The sequence below is a fragment of the Neodiprion lecontei genome, chromosome 7, assembly GCF_021901455.1.
Source record: "Neodiprion lecontei isolate iyNeoLeco1 chromosome 7, iyNeoLeco1.1, whole genome shotgun sequence".
NCBI lineage: Eukaryota > Metazoa > Arthropoda > Insecta > Hymenoptera > Diprionidae > Neodiprion > Neodiprion lecontei.
In genome coordinates this window covers 23,451,603-23,465,355 of record NC_060266.1, presented here as the reverse complement: position 1 = coordinate 23,465,355, position 13,753 = coordinate 23,451,603, and the positions used below count along the sequence as shown (strand labels likewise).

General features: G+C 42.5%; 2 protein-coding genes across 2 annotated transcripts; both read right to left on the bottom strand.

The window, feature by feature from the left end:
* Positions 1 to 602: 602 nt before the first annotated feature.
* LOC107224777 lies at positions 603 to 7,835 on the bottom strand. Its single transcript, XM_015664958.2, has 9 exons — positions 7,658 to 7,835; positions 6,849 to 7,007; positions 6,196 to 6,449; positions 5,281 to 6,053; positions 3,707 to 3,825; positions 3,480 to 3,647; positions 2,134 to 2,396; positions 1,813 to 2,067; positions 603 to 1,700 (listed from the first exon to the last, which is right to left on the bottom strand). The coding sequence occupies exons 1-9, from the start codon at positions 7,677 to 7,679 to the stop codon at positions 1,167 to 1,169; spliced, it is 2,547 nt and encodes an 848-aa protein (XP_015520444.2). The 5' UTR covers positions 7,680 to 7,835; the 3' UTR covers positions 603 to 1,166.
* Positions 7,836 to 9,538: 1,703 nt separating this feature from the next.
* Positions 9,539 to 11,454, bottom strand: LOC107224772. The gene is made up of 3 exons (XM_015664952.2): positions 11,107 to 11,454; positions 10,510 to 10,892; positions 9,539 to 10,299 (listed from the first exon to the last, which is right to left on the bottom strand). The coding sequence occupies exons 1-3, from the start codon at positions 11,443 to 11,445 to the stop codon at positions 9,945 to 9,947; spliced, it is 1,077 nt and encodes a 358-aa protein (XP_015520438.2). The 5' UTR covers positions 11,446 to 11,454; the 3' UTR covers positions 9,539 to 9,944.
* Between the last annotated feature and the right edge of the window lie 2,299 nt (positions 11,455 to 13,753).

The window sequence follows — 13,753 nt, the reverse complement described above, 5'->3', positions numbered from 1 at the left end:
TGAAAACACGCGATGTATTTCACTCGCTCTATTTGGATTTGATAATTTAACGATGAAATTTCATCAGCAAATCAAGTCTTCGTCAATGAAGAATAGATCAACTGATTTCAGTATAAACATCTTTTTAATGTGACTATAATTGCAAAATGTTCAATGCATGAATTTTAATTTGACATTTCGTACGAAAGTTGAAATTATCGAATGTTGAGGTTTGAAACAAGGACTTTAACCACTCGAGAACACACCAATTTTTTTCGTCATGGATAATATTCAGTGTCAAAATGACCTTGTTCCCGTTTTGTTGTGTTATCAGTTCAAATTTACGAATCTAATCTATCTGAAAAAATTCAGAAGTATACCTTCACTATCGTAGAATGCGATAGTGTGGCTAAAGGTATACATATAAGGAAAGGAAAATATTTACTCATATCCAACAAAAAAAAAATATACTTCATCAGTACCGAGGTCAAGAAACCATTATTCGTTATAAGTACAAGTCCTAGATATGAAGAAAAAAAAAAAAGAAAAGAAAAAGGTATCGGTCAGGATGACCCGGCATGTTATAGGAGGGATAATTTTATTTTTAGTAAAAATACTTGTGCAGGTGAAATAAAATATATTATATACGATGAAAGCATGTATACAGTAACAATAACAGATTACGGAATAATTTATCAGATATGAATAAACTTCTTGAATAAATATCATAAAACACAAGACTATCATATAACAAATAACAACGAATATTGGAATGAAATAATTTTGCATTGAAGAAGAATCGTTTGTTATTATTCGACGAAAAATTACCAGAATGCGAATTCGACTCTGAAACTTATCGTTGAACACATAAATATCTTCAATTTTCTTATATATATATATATACGTACATCTCTTTTTTTTTCTTTTTTTTTCGTTATTTTCAAATTTCATTTTATATCGATAAAAAATATTTCAAACGCAACAGTTAAATGTACAACGGTAAAGATTAACACAACACGAAGAATGTATATATAAGAGAAACACGTAACTAAAACCCGATACAGCTGCTCGGATGAAAATAATAAGAAATCCCACAAGAAACGTCTATTCTTCGATATGGTCAAAGCGTGATTTTGTCAAAACTTTGAAAAACGCGGGGTACGTATGAACAGGCCAATCGGTGTTTTCTATTTGAGGAAGTACTTGCACTTCTCGTGAACCTTTTCTAAAAGAGCGGTGGACAATTTGTCACGCATGTATTCCGGAGTGTGGTTATTTTCCACGGACATCGTTGCGACTGTGACACCGTCCGAGATGTGTTTATCGTCCATGGTTGTTGCCGGGGCGATCCAGAGAGCCATGAAGAAACCGTAGAGCTCGTGAGTCTTGAGCTCGTTTCGAAGCCATTCGATCGAGAGTTCGTCACGAATTTTTTCGGGGATCGAAGACAGTCTGGAAATGAACTCCGTGTGGTAGGACTCGAGTAGATCTTCGAGACTTTCTTCTATCACCCTGTGCTTTACGCTTGTGTGGAGAAAGTAGAGGACGTCGATAGCCACCGAGGCGAATCTCGCCCCCTGAAAGTCCAAAAGTCGAACCTCGGACACCGATTGATTTTCATCGTCACCGTCGTCATTATTCTTCTTGTACTTGAAGAGCAGATTAGTTATCCAGCAATCGCCTGCACACATCACGGCAAACTTCTTCGGCTTTATCACCTCCTGGAAATACGAAATGGAATTTACACTTCCGTTTGGTCTGTTTGTTTCTTTTTTTTTTTTTTTCATAACCTACTCCGGTTCTGTACTATGTACTGTGTAACTATAAACTGACCTTCAGTATGTTGTACATCTTCTCGGACTTGTCCTCGAAGTAGGCCATTTCCTTGGCGTGATCGTCTTCGGGTGTGGCGCTGACCTTCAGGTAGAACATCATGAGATTTGGAAGAGCGGTTATCATGGATTTTATACCCTCGTGATCCTTGTCCGCCGGGAATAGCACCTCTTTGATCTCGCTCCGTATTTTAGCGTATTTTTCCGGCTCGTTGTACTCCAAGTTGAGAGAGGCGGCGTGGAATTGAGCTAGGGCCTGTAAAAATTACGAATGCCTTTGTTGTGTGCAAAGAGAAAATTTTAAGCGAATCGCGCGTCTCACCTTCATCACGAGCTTCGCGTGCTCGATATCGAGACCCTGTTTCTTGTCGAGCATCTTGAATCCTTGGTGCTTCAAGTCCTCCAGTATTATCAGTTCATCGTCAGCGTGAAGACAGTGCGGTATCAGCTTCTGATCCTTGCCAAGTAGTTGAGATAACGCCTTGTAAGCTCTCGCCTCGTTCGAAAATATCTCGAAACTCTTGAATACCATCTGATGACACTTGTTGTCCAGGATTTTCTTCGTGATCAGGCTTATTTCGTAGGCTAAAAGAATCGGCGTCGATTTTACTTGTTATTGCAATCCGGAAAATATAAGTGGTACAAAGAATGGGAAATCCCAAATTATCCGTTCGGAAATGTTTCTCAGGTTATGAGAACGCGGTTCCAGCGATTCGCGACTGAATAACCGGGGGTCGAAAAATTATATTTCGTGCATTCGGTTTTTTATCTCAATACTCGACGCATGGATCATTGTGAAAAAAATCATTGGCATTTATTACAAAAAGACTTCTCGCGTAAATCAGTTTGGCTACTCCCGAGGTCCGGAGAAAACGTATGAAAGTTGAAAATCGTTATATTTCGAAATCCAATCCATGTAAAAAAAACTTTCTTTTTGTCATTCCATTGCTATTCGACCCCCAGGAAATATTACAGATTTTCGCCAGTTGCGCGCCAAGTTAAAAATGATAACATGTACACTCATTTGCCATTCTTTTACTATTATCGATCATGTCTTGAGTAAAATTTACCTGAATAGATTTCCTTTTCAAATAATAATATACCTAATATCCGTTGCTTCGAGTTGATGAAATGCCTCACTTCAGGGCTAAGAATAATAAATCATAACAATTTTTTTACCCCACGGAATGGAGTAAGGGGGTTATCGAGTTAGCAACCGCTGGAAACATGTTCTTATGACTTAACCCCAGTCACTTACACTTATGGAAACTTCCACATCACTTACACGGGGTTATTCAAACCCCAGCCACCCTTGGAACGTTGTTACTGTACACAAGTTTACGTTATGAACAGTCACGAGTCGAACAAAATTCCGAGACAAAATTTAACGATTCAGAAATTCAACTTCGATCTTAGTTTTAGTAAAAAACGACGGAGGATGCGGGAGAAATTCTCGAAGCGGAAAAAGTAAAACGACACGCAATACGTACACGGGGTCTCTGGGACTCCAAAGTGTTTTCAATCATTCTTCATTTCGCTCGCACAAGCAACCCTGATTCAAGCGCGCTGACTTTAAAATTTTACGATAAACTCGGCTCTGGGGTCGACCCAACCCCGTGTGAATGACCAGGGTTATGAAATTGAGGTTGCGTTTTTAAGCCTACTCACGTGAACCATCGCCGCGTTTTCCTTCCGCGGAAATTCTCTTTACCATCGACATAAAGTTGATTCCAAACCCACAAGCCGGAGTCTCATTGACCGAGGTCAGTTCGAGGCGTGAATCCTTTTCCCATCTTCGCAGTACTTGTTGCAAAATCTCAAGTTCCACAGTCTTGGCTGAAACGATTTGTTATCGATGATATTCTTCTCATTCACATTCCAAATTACAGTATTACCTGATTTCTCCGGCTGTTCCACAATCCCGTTTCGCATCTTTTCGACATTCTGCTCCAGCGAATTCATTTTTTCCTCGATTTCGTTGCTTTGACTGACTTGATTTAGAGCGATCGAATAGCTGAATATTTATTCTCAACCGAGTCAAGGGGTTAAAATTACTGAGCTGAATTCAATATCGGGTTAATGTTAAAATTTTTGTTAAAAATTGTGCTGACTAACACGTGTCTCGATTGCTAACCACTTGAACGTTAGCCGGCGTGCAAGCTACTACCTCAAGGTATTAAAATTTCGGATATTTATCTCCACGACCTTTACGTTCGATTTGTTGTCAAACCGATTATCTGGAAACGTTTGCTCAGCCAAACTGGCACGCTTCTACAAATCAACGATGTACACAATGCGTTGTATCCGGCGGTCAAGTCCGCTTACCGCTGGCCGAAATCCACTGATTGTAAACTAAACAATACAATACAAATAAAATCTGATTTTAAAGCACGAAATGAGTTATCGTAAATTGATGTTGTCCGAAAATTTTTTGAGCAATTTTATCCGCATCAAATTTTATTCGTCACGTCGCTTGCGTCGAATCGTTGCCCCCTTTTGTTTTTTCTTCTCTTTGAAAATTCGAATTGAAATCCGATTTTGCGCCTTTGGCGAGCAACCGATCGTACATTGACGCGCTGGTGTTGCGTAAGCCGCGTAAAAAGGGGCTGCTACCGCACTTCATATATTGAGTAACCGCGAGTAATTAGAACGTTCAAATGAATTGCTCTTTGAGGTATTAATTTTCGACTTATCGGAGGGTCAAATTAGGGCGGAAGAACTCACCTGCGCAACTATGGAAAATCCGATAGTAGAAATTGCAGATTGCAGAGACGGTGACGTTCTGGTCACACTTATATACTCGCTGCTTTTCGAACGAGCAACTGTCCTATTATATGCACGGGCGTAGTTCTGATCGTCATGTAGATCTCACGTAGTCAGTTACGCGATTAGATGCGCCTTGAAACCTGTAGAGATAAGTTTTGTCGTTCATCGACCCGTAATCCATGAAAATCGATAATTTTGCAGTATCGGACTCGGTGCGAGAGTGCGATTCACTCGAATTCAACGATCGGGATCAGAAGAAGTGGTTACAGAATCACGGGACTACGGCCAATGGTCGGGAACGAAAATTCAATCTATTACAAGTCAATTTATTACAACATATATTTATTCATTTCAATTCCTTAGGTAAAAGATTAAACTGCAGGAATCGTGGGTGGAAGTAGAGAATATTTGTCGTATCGCGATCCATTGCTCCTCTGAAATTTGCCTCGGCGATGAAAGGACCAACTTTAGTCGGTTCGCCGGTTCAAAGACTCAAAGACCAAGAAATCGTTCCGTTTGCTTTCAAAGTTTTCCAATCACTTGATCAGCGTCTCTTTTCCACTCCCACTGTAATCGCATTTATCGTCAGTTTCCATCCACCTTCAAACCGTCAGAATTGTTTAAGAAGACACCGGTGACCACCACCACCATTTCCAAAATACCACATCACGTGATCCGTCATGCCGTAGAAGTTCCACTTCCCTAAATGTACCTACGTACATAATGAACAAGTATGCAGTTGAGCCTCTCGGCGACTTTGGGCTTGACCTGAACCTTCCTGCTCATGAACTCCTTCATGAAATCCATGGTGACCTGGTCCATATCAACGGTGTCCTGTTCCTCGGCAAGAATCGCTTGGATGATCCAGCATGCGGTGAATATTCCGTACTTGGCACATTTCCTGAGCTCACCGTTGAACCAATCGATACTGAGTCGTCGGCGGGCTTCGAGTGGCGCGGAGTTTCTTTCGAGGGCCTCGGCGAAGGCGGAATGGTAGGCGCGGACAAGGTCGTCGTAGTTTTCCTCGATAACGGATGATTTCGGACTGGAGTAAACGAAGTAGTGAAAATCAACGGCCGGTGAAACATGCCGAGTTATTTGAAAGTCGATGAGCTTCACGTCCACCACTCTACCGGCATTGTCATGCTTGAACATGATGTTGTTGTTCCAGCAGTCGCCGTGAGTCAACACGTCGAACTCGCCCCGACCAGGGACCACCAGCTCCTGCATCTCCGAGTAGACGTTCTCGCCGAAGCTCTTCAGGAACCGGATGCCGACCTCAAGCTCCTCGCTCTTCGGCTCGATCGAATCCAGCTGAGTCACCGCTATCTTCGTGCAATCGTTTATCGACACTCCCAGACTGGGCATCTTGTCCTGAGGGAAAACCGCCTCCGTAAGCGGTCTCACCAGCTCCTCGAACCCCCCAGGATCTCGCAGCTTCAGCGCCAGGCTCGAAGCGTGCAGCTTACCCAGGATCTGAAAACAGTTCGGTGTTAACCAATTTCGGATCACAGCGAGAGCGAGAGCTTTATAATTCGGAGGAGATCGACCGGGTCGTCCGAATTTTCACGGACCGTAAACCGGACTCCAAACATGACCGATCATTCGTCGCACTTACTCTGACAGTGGCCAAGCTGTGATCGAGGTCGAGAAGTTCTCGCCGCTCCAGGACCGAGTATCCGAGATGTTTCAGATCCTCCATAACGATTTTGTCTCCGTCGGCGTGGATGAAAATAGGTCCAAAGTCACCAAGGAGAGGTAGAAGTCGCTCGTAGAAGTAACTCTCGTTCTTGAACAATTCGGCTGTCCTAAATATCGGTGTAATTTCCCGATGATGGGGAAGGTACTTGGTCACTATCGACTTGGCGTAGCCTTGCGGGAAGTTGACCAAAAATTGAATAAAAAAGAAAAAAGAAAGACAAATAACGTTATGACGAAGCGTCGAATGTTATTCCCGTAACGAGACAATCAGCGCTCTTAATCTACCAGAGAGCAGAGATAGTGTATCGTCAAGGTGTTTGCTTTTAATTTTTAACGCACAAAATCGATTGATTTCGTGCAAAGTAGGTATATATCAGAGAAATTATAAAAAAATTTCAATCGCTAATCGTTAATACGAATATTTTTATATTCTCTAATCGTCGTACGGACGCAATTAGTCCTGAACCAATTTCACCGACTGATTTCCCGTTGATTTATTGTACCCGGTGTAATTGCAGCCGAGTTGCGCAACTTGTCAAGGTGAAAGACACGACGCCCTAGATTACTGACTTGTTCCATTTCCACGCGACCCCTTCACGGTCGCTCGCATAACGACGGACATGTAGTTGTCGCCCACCTTGCACCCGGCTTCCTCTATCGCTTCCGTGATTAGCAGGCCATCGTCGTCCTCGAATCTTCTCAATAAAGGCTCAAACTGGCTTATCAGATCTGTGGAGAACCAATGAACGAGTTCACCAGGCTAAATCGGCCACGCAGCGGTACTGTCCAAACTCGCTGATCGATGAGTCAGTGATAAATAAAACATTAGGATATTTCCTTTCGCTACTTTTAACGCAACCCGAGCGCATTGCTGGAGATTACAAAAATTTTTTATCCTCCGTCCTTCGTTCGAGTGTGACGAGGTCCAAGGGCAACGGTTCGAACGCGCCGTATCAAGCCGCATTGCAACTTGGTACATATCTATAATTGCATGATTGAATTTAAATGCTTAGAAAACCGTCTTTGCGCACGCCGTTCAATCGCGGTAGATAACAGCGAAGAACGATAAAGTCCGTTGATACTAACGAGCAAAACGATTTTAAATACGTCATCGAATATTTCGTCGTCCTAATTCGCGGGCCTCGCGATCTCACTTCCATACCTCGACCGGGAAAGTCGGGGGAAATTGACAATCTACCAAAACCAAAATAGCTCGAGGTCGAGAGGCGGCCGATGACGATGACGATCTCTATTCGGCACAGAAGTATAATTTGAATCTCCGATTCGGGTTAGGGGGGAGGATGAAAATACTCGAAAAAGGATGAACCGCGATTCGATCGATGGAATCGGGGGTGATCGGTATGTTTGTCGCGGCGTACCTGACACAGATCGATGCTCCATTTCTGAACTGCACTAGGCCTAGGCCAGCAACCAACTGTAGCAATAACCTGACCAGAGCTTGCAATGTTAAGTGCAGCGGCGGAATTCAGGGGCTAGATAAATGTGCAGTGCGTGCACCCACGACGGCGATAGATTCATACAGAGAAGGGAGATAGAAGTGCGTCAGGTTCGAGACGTAGGTGGTTTTGTACCAGTGCGGTTCATTCCTTACCTCCCCACCAACACCACCACCACTTTTCGCCCTGTCGCGTGGCCTAGCCTAGACAATTTTATTGGCACTTGACTATGCGCGGTGCGATACTTGTCCCACAATCAAACTGCAACTCCTGCATGCACGGCTAATGTAGGAAATCGCGTTGCGCTCAAGTTAGAACAGTCAAGGTTGCAGCGCACTGCAATTGTGTTACAAGCTGCACAACTGCAACAGAGCGTCGTGACGTAATCATCCTCACTGTATATACTGCGGCACACACACCGATCTGTTATCGCCGATTACACAGGTCTGGAACCAAAAAACTGCACAGGTTATTTTTTTTTTTTTATACTGTGTATTATGGAGTTTTAAATAATCAAAAAGTTTCATCACGTTAAGGTTTTTTCTCGAACTCGTGTTTGTAGTTTCGTTTAGAATGAAACTCCCGTTTAATTCGAATTTCATTGTAATAAAATGGTGGCTTTTTTATTATTGTTATGCTTTCTTCATGCAAACGCCTCGCATCTTGCAACAATACTGTACGCGATGGAATGAAAAGGAAGTCATGTTTGGATTCAGCGCACTCGAAATCATAAAATTTACCAAAAACATCTCCCGCAGCTTGAAGAAAAATATTTTTTTGCAGACCTGTGTCGCCAATTATCTATAACGCTCGCAGATCGGTTCCTGCCCAAAAAGTCAATCGGCACAGATTCGTTATGTGAGTAAATTACGGGGGTGAATTATCTGCGTAATTGATAGAAGATTGTCATAACGCATCCAGCGCATCTCGGCTTTCGACTACTATCTGTCTCGAGTCGCATCATCATAGATAAGGTCATCCGTGAGTGACAAGGCTGCAATTGTCATTCGAGCGGAACTCGAGCGTGTGATTAGAAACTGAAAGTAGACGCTTAAGCGGCACGAGTCTTCCACACGCCAACGCAAACACATAATAGTTTATAATAGCGTCAAGGTTAGGATAAATTCCAACAATTTATCAGCGCGCCACTGGATGCGACTAGCCTGCACTTACGAAGATTGGCTCTCCTTCGTTGTAGCCAATACTTAGTGAATTGGGATTGGATTTTACTCCCGAGATTTTATTACCGACAATGAGTAAACAATAAAAACAACAAAAAAAAAAAAAAAACAGGAAAAGAAAAATACGTATGGAAATCTGAAAATTCCGAGGAACGTGAAAAATTGCGAGGTAATTTGCAAGGTTAAGCACACCGGCTGCTCATCGTGCGCTCGTCGAGTAAGTTAACTCGTTCAAGTTGTGCGAATTGGTGCTTGAGCGAAGCTGGCGCACCTTTTTGAGTCGGGTACCGTCCTTCCTTTCGATGCCAACTACGTAGGTATACCTCTTTACCGTCTTCGGATACGAACTCTCCGCCATGAAATGGAAGAAAATTGCTCCCGGCTCATTTTCAAACGATTCTATTCCCTCGGAAAAGCCCATTGCTGTAACACACGGATACGAATATCGTTCCGCACTTTAACATCGTAAAGTTATTCAAGCCGTGTCATTTGCATCGAGGCGCAATTCTGGAATAATTCAGAGCCGATATTCCTCACGTGCAGTCATTGGTTGAGTGGAAATCGTCGTTTAAACAATCTTGCGGGTTGTTGATAGAATAGAAATGATATCAAGTTCTGATTTTATCTGCAAATTCATTTATTACCGGCCACTATATTTTTACTTCACACCTGTACGTACGCACGTATTCATATAAATATATAGATAATACAAATATAAAAAACATACGAGATATCAATGGGGAGAGAGAAAAAATATCCATATGAGATAAGAACACGGTTTCGAAAGTGACTCGATGAGGTTGGCTAATTTTTACAAACTGAAGAAAAGAAAGAAAAAAAAACGACACAAAATTGAAACACGTTGAAGAAAAGAACTGCGATGTTGGTTTACACTTCCAACAAACAAAAAAAAAAAAAGAAGGAGTTGTGCCATCGTTATCAGGATATGTTTGATACGCTCTCGAACGATGTCCGAACTATTCAAACTACCGAATATTTTCTCTCCACACTGTACAGATCTCACGGACTTAGTATTGACCGGCCTGGAATTGTGCTGGAAGATATTTGCTAGATGGTTCCCTAACCAGGGCTCCAGTGTCTCTGGGAGCGTTGGGCTGTGGCTCAAAAATGGCGCCGGTGATCTGAGAAGACTCGGTATAAGCCTGAGTCGGTTGGCGTCTGAGGACTTCCGGTCTGTCATAGACTGGACGTTGGGCTTGAGGGACCTGGGCCCGATTTGCTGCGGTCCTTGCAGCTTCGACAACGACGGAATCAAAGTCCGAGGAAGGTCCTTGCGGCTGCTTCTGTTGTTCGGTCCTGAGGCCATCCGATGATGGGGAAGAGTATCGGTAGCCTTCGGCGGCCTTCTTCTCGGCCGCGAGTCTGAAGAAATTTAAAAAAATTGTGGTTCAGCGTGTGACTGAAATTAAAATCTGGTCGTTGGATACCAAAGCGATGTATAAATGTGGTCTCAATCCAAAGCTATTTGATGTCGAACCTCCCAATCGGCGGTGTTTACGTTCTTTCACGAAGTGACTCCGCAACAATTTTCGTCTGTTTGAACACCGCCATTTTTCAAACTCTGGCACTCACCTGTCGGCTTCTTCCATGGCTCTGACGATGGCTTCGTTTATGGAGTAGAGGCTCTGAGCCTGGGCGCAATCGAAGTTGTACCACCAGTCACAGACCAGTTTCTCCTGGCTGAAGATGGTGCCGTTCGGGCAGAGGAAGGAGTCCTTGCGTCCACCTGACTGGCAAATGTGGAACACCTGGCACTGGGCTTCAGGGTCGGCGTAGTAGCCCGGGAACTGTTGCTGGTCGCAGGCGAAACGCGTTTCCGGTACCTCGGCCAACGCTGGATAGTCCTTGCCTGGTTCTCCGGGTATTTCACCACCGGAAACTGATCCCTCGTCGTCACCGTTGTAGTTGTATCCGAAACGATCAGCTGGATTTTCTCTAGGATATCCCTCCTGCGCCTGTGTAATACAAAGATTTTAGAGAACCGTTCTTGAAGACAGTTTATCACTACTCCTTAAAGCGGAGGACTTAATGTTCACTCCAAAAGCGATTTACAAGTGACGCGAAGAAGCTCTCGAAGACGTGACTATTCGATCACACAAGGAGAATTGCGGTGGTAAAGTTGGGGAAAAAGTCGGAAGGACGTTTTGTCGAAGGAGGATGAAATCTGACCTTGGCAAGGGCGACGAAGCCGAGAATCACGAAGGTGAACCTGAGAGCCATTTTAGCAGTTCGAAACTCGACGTCGAATGGAAAGAACTGTCGGATGAAGAGCTTGTTGGGCTTCTGATGCGGTTTGTGAAAAAGTCTCGACTTATATAGCGGAGAACCGCAGCTGCGTTTTGGCGGCGTTTCTTCGGCGGTGCGATTTGGCGGATGGTGTACCCCACCATTACAGTTCTGATGCTTTTTTTTTTTTTGCTTTTTACTCTTCTTCTTCTCATCGTCCTCGTCTACTTTGTTGTCTTTTTCTCGCTGCTCCCATTTTCGGGCTTCATTAGGCATCTCCATACGCGTATCGCTTACCGGCGAAAGTGATCTGTATTCGGCAATACGCGATGGCGTAACGCGCCGCCGATGGCTCATCTTCGTCAGACTGCAAACCGATGCCTGACTTACGCTAAGACGCCTGATGTAATTTCAAGGTTCCTCCTCCTCGTTTAGTACGATGGAACGGATTCGATCTTAAATTCCTGTTATGCGAGGGAAAATTTACGCCTGAAAAGTGGACGGGAATTTTCTCTCATCTACTTCATAGACGAGAGAAATTCTCTTTTGATCTTCCATTCTCAGCATCTCGCGATCACCTCTGAGAGTCAAACAAAGTCAGAGTGATTAATTCATTCCTTCTTACTTTCGTCGAAGCTGATTTGCCGGGTAGAAAATACGCGTTTGACGCTTTCTCTGTTGAGAAAAATTTCATTTGTTACAGTAATTAGAAAAATTGAGTAAAACATGTATCGTTAAAAAAAAAAAAAAAAAAAAAAAACTGTTCGAATATTGTTGGAATTACGAAAAACGAGGTACGCGTAAACATTTTGCGCCATTGTCGATCCTTTTTTGGTAATTGCAACGCAAAATCAATTTGTGAGGTTTAATCTACTTTTTTAGTTAAGCAAGGCTTTAACGTCAATTTATTCTTGCACGAGCATTAAATTTTTGCAACAGTTGCAAAAAAATATGGCAACAGTGTTCGTAATGAGAAAGAATAGCAACGAATACTAGACTTTTTGGTAACAGCTAGAAAACTAATTTTCATTTTCTACCTAGAACTATATTTTTCGATTGTGGTAAAAAATGAAAATAGTTGAGGACTGAGCGGTAACCGATACTAAAAATTTCTCTTAGTGTACGAAAAAACTGAGAATTTCCATCAAACGCGGCAATCATATCGTCCTCTGCAAGCTCAATTCTAGCCACTCCTATCAGGCTGAAGTTATTAACGTAAATGTAACGAAACCTCAGGCTAACAAATCAACATTATTAGTGAATTTAAAAATGACTTTCAAAGAACTAACTTTTCAAAATTAAACTATACAATATGTAAAGTAGCGATTTTTTCTTAAACATGCGTCTTTACAGTAACGTTACTAACTTCATCCTCATCCACTCCTCTGTCACTCCAAGGATCTTTACGACTCCATTTATTATATCTTCGAACGAGACGAAATCTCTGCAGCTGTTTCCTCGTCGTTTTACACAAGTATTATTAAAAAATTGACGATCCGAATTCACAGCGTGAATGATGAATTGTTGTAAGGATCGGTTTTCGTCGGTTCATTTTTTAACGCCCGTAAAACACCGCGAGGAAAATAAGCGGCGCATACATTTGCAACGCGTTGTCAGCCCCAAGGCATAAGGCAATAATATCACGCGTTTGTACGATGCTCGTTTAGCGATTATGAAACACGCACGTCGGTGTTAAGTAAGTGTAACGCCATTATTTCGATCGATGTTACATGCCCGCCTTCCAAACCATCCGTCTCTGTTATTGAAATCTTGAAACTAGTGTGGGATGAGAGAGCAAAAAAAAGAAAAAGGGAAACGGAAAGAACGCAAACGCGACTTTGAAGGAATTGGAACAAAACGGATCGATTTTTAAGCCGTTCCGCTTTTTATGGCGTCACGAAAAAAAAAGAAAAGAAAATAACGACAAATTTATGTAACTCTGAGAAGGATCCTCGTGCTTCTTTTTTTTGAAACGTTTTTATTAATTTTTTTTCTTCTCCTCTCAATTTGGATAAAATTTAATTTTTGACGGGTCACTCGGAGGCTCGCAGAAAGACGCGTTTCTAAACACCTTGCGAAAATTTTTCTTGGCTCAATTATGCCGAGAGCGACGAATTTGGGAAGAGTTTGTGTAAAAATTAATCATTCTTCATTCCGAGTCTAAGACGGTTGAATATGACAATTGTTGCAAATGTGGGAAGGTGTCATTAGCATGTTTATTTGTGTGTATATGTGCAACTCGGTGCTACGGTGTAAATAAGGTCAAGACCGAGCCAATGACGCTTGTGTAGAAAAGTACAACAAATGATTAATACTACGTGACAGGCGTTATTTTTTTATTTTTCTTTACAATTTTTTTTTTTTTCTACCTACAACGTAGCGATTTCGTTCAAACATCGTCGAAGTGGAAGTCCGAAAAATTGTATAACGAAGGAAAAGAAGCGAAAACGAATCCTCACTACAAGCTCAACGCCGAATTTGAGGCAAAATTATAGACATCTCGATCGATATAACCGTTGAGCAACAACCGTGTATTGGCAAACTGGCGAAGGCTAATTGATTATTAGTCGGAAGAGTGCGAGCAGAGCGC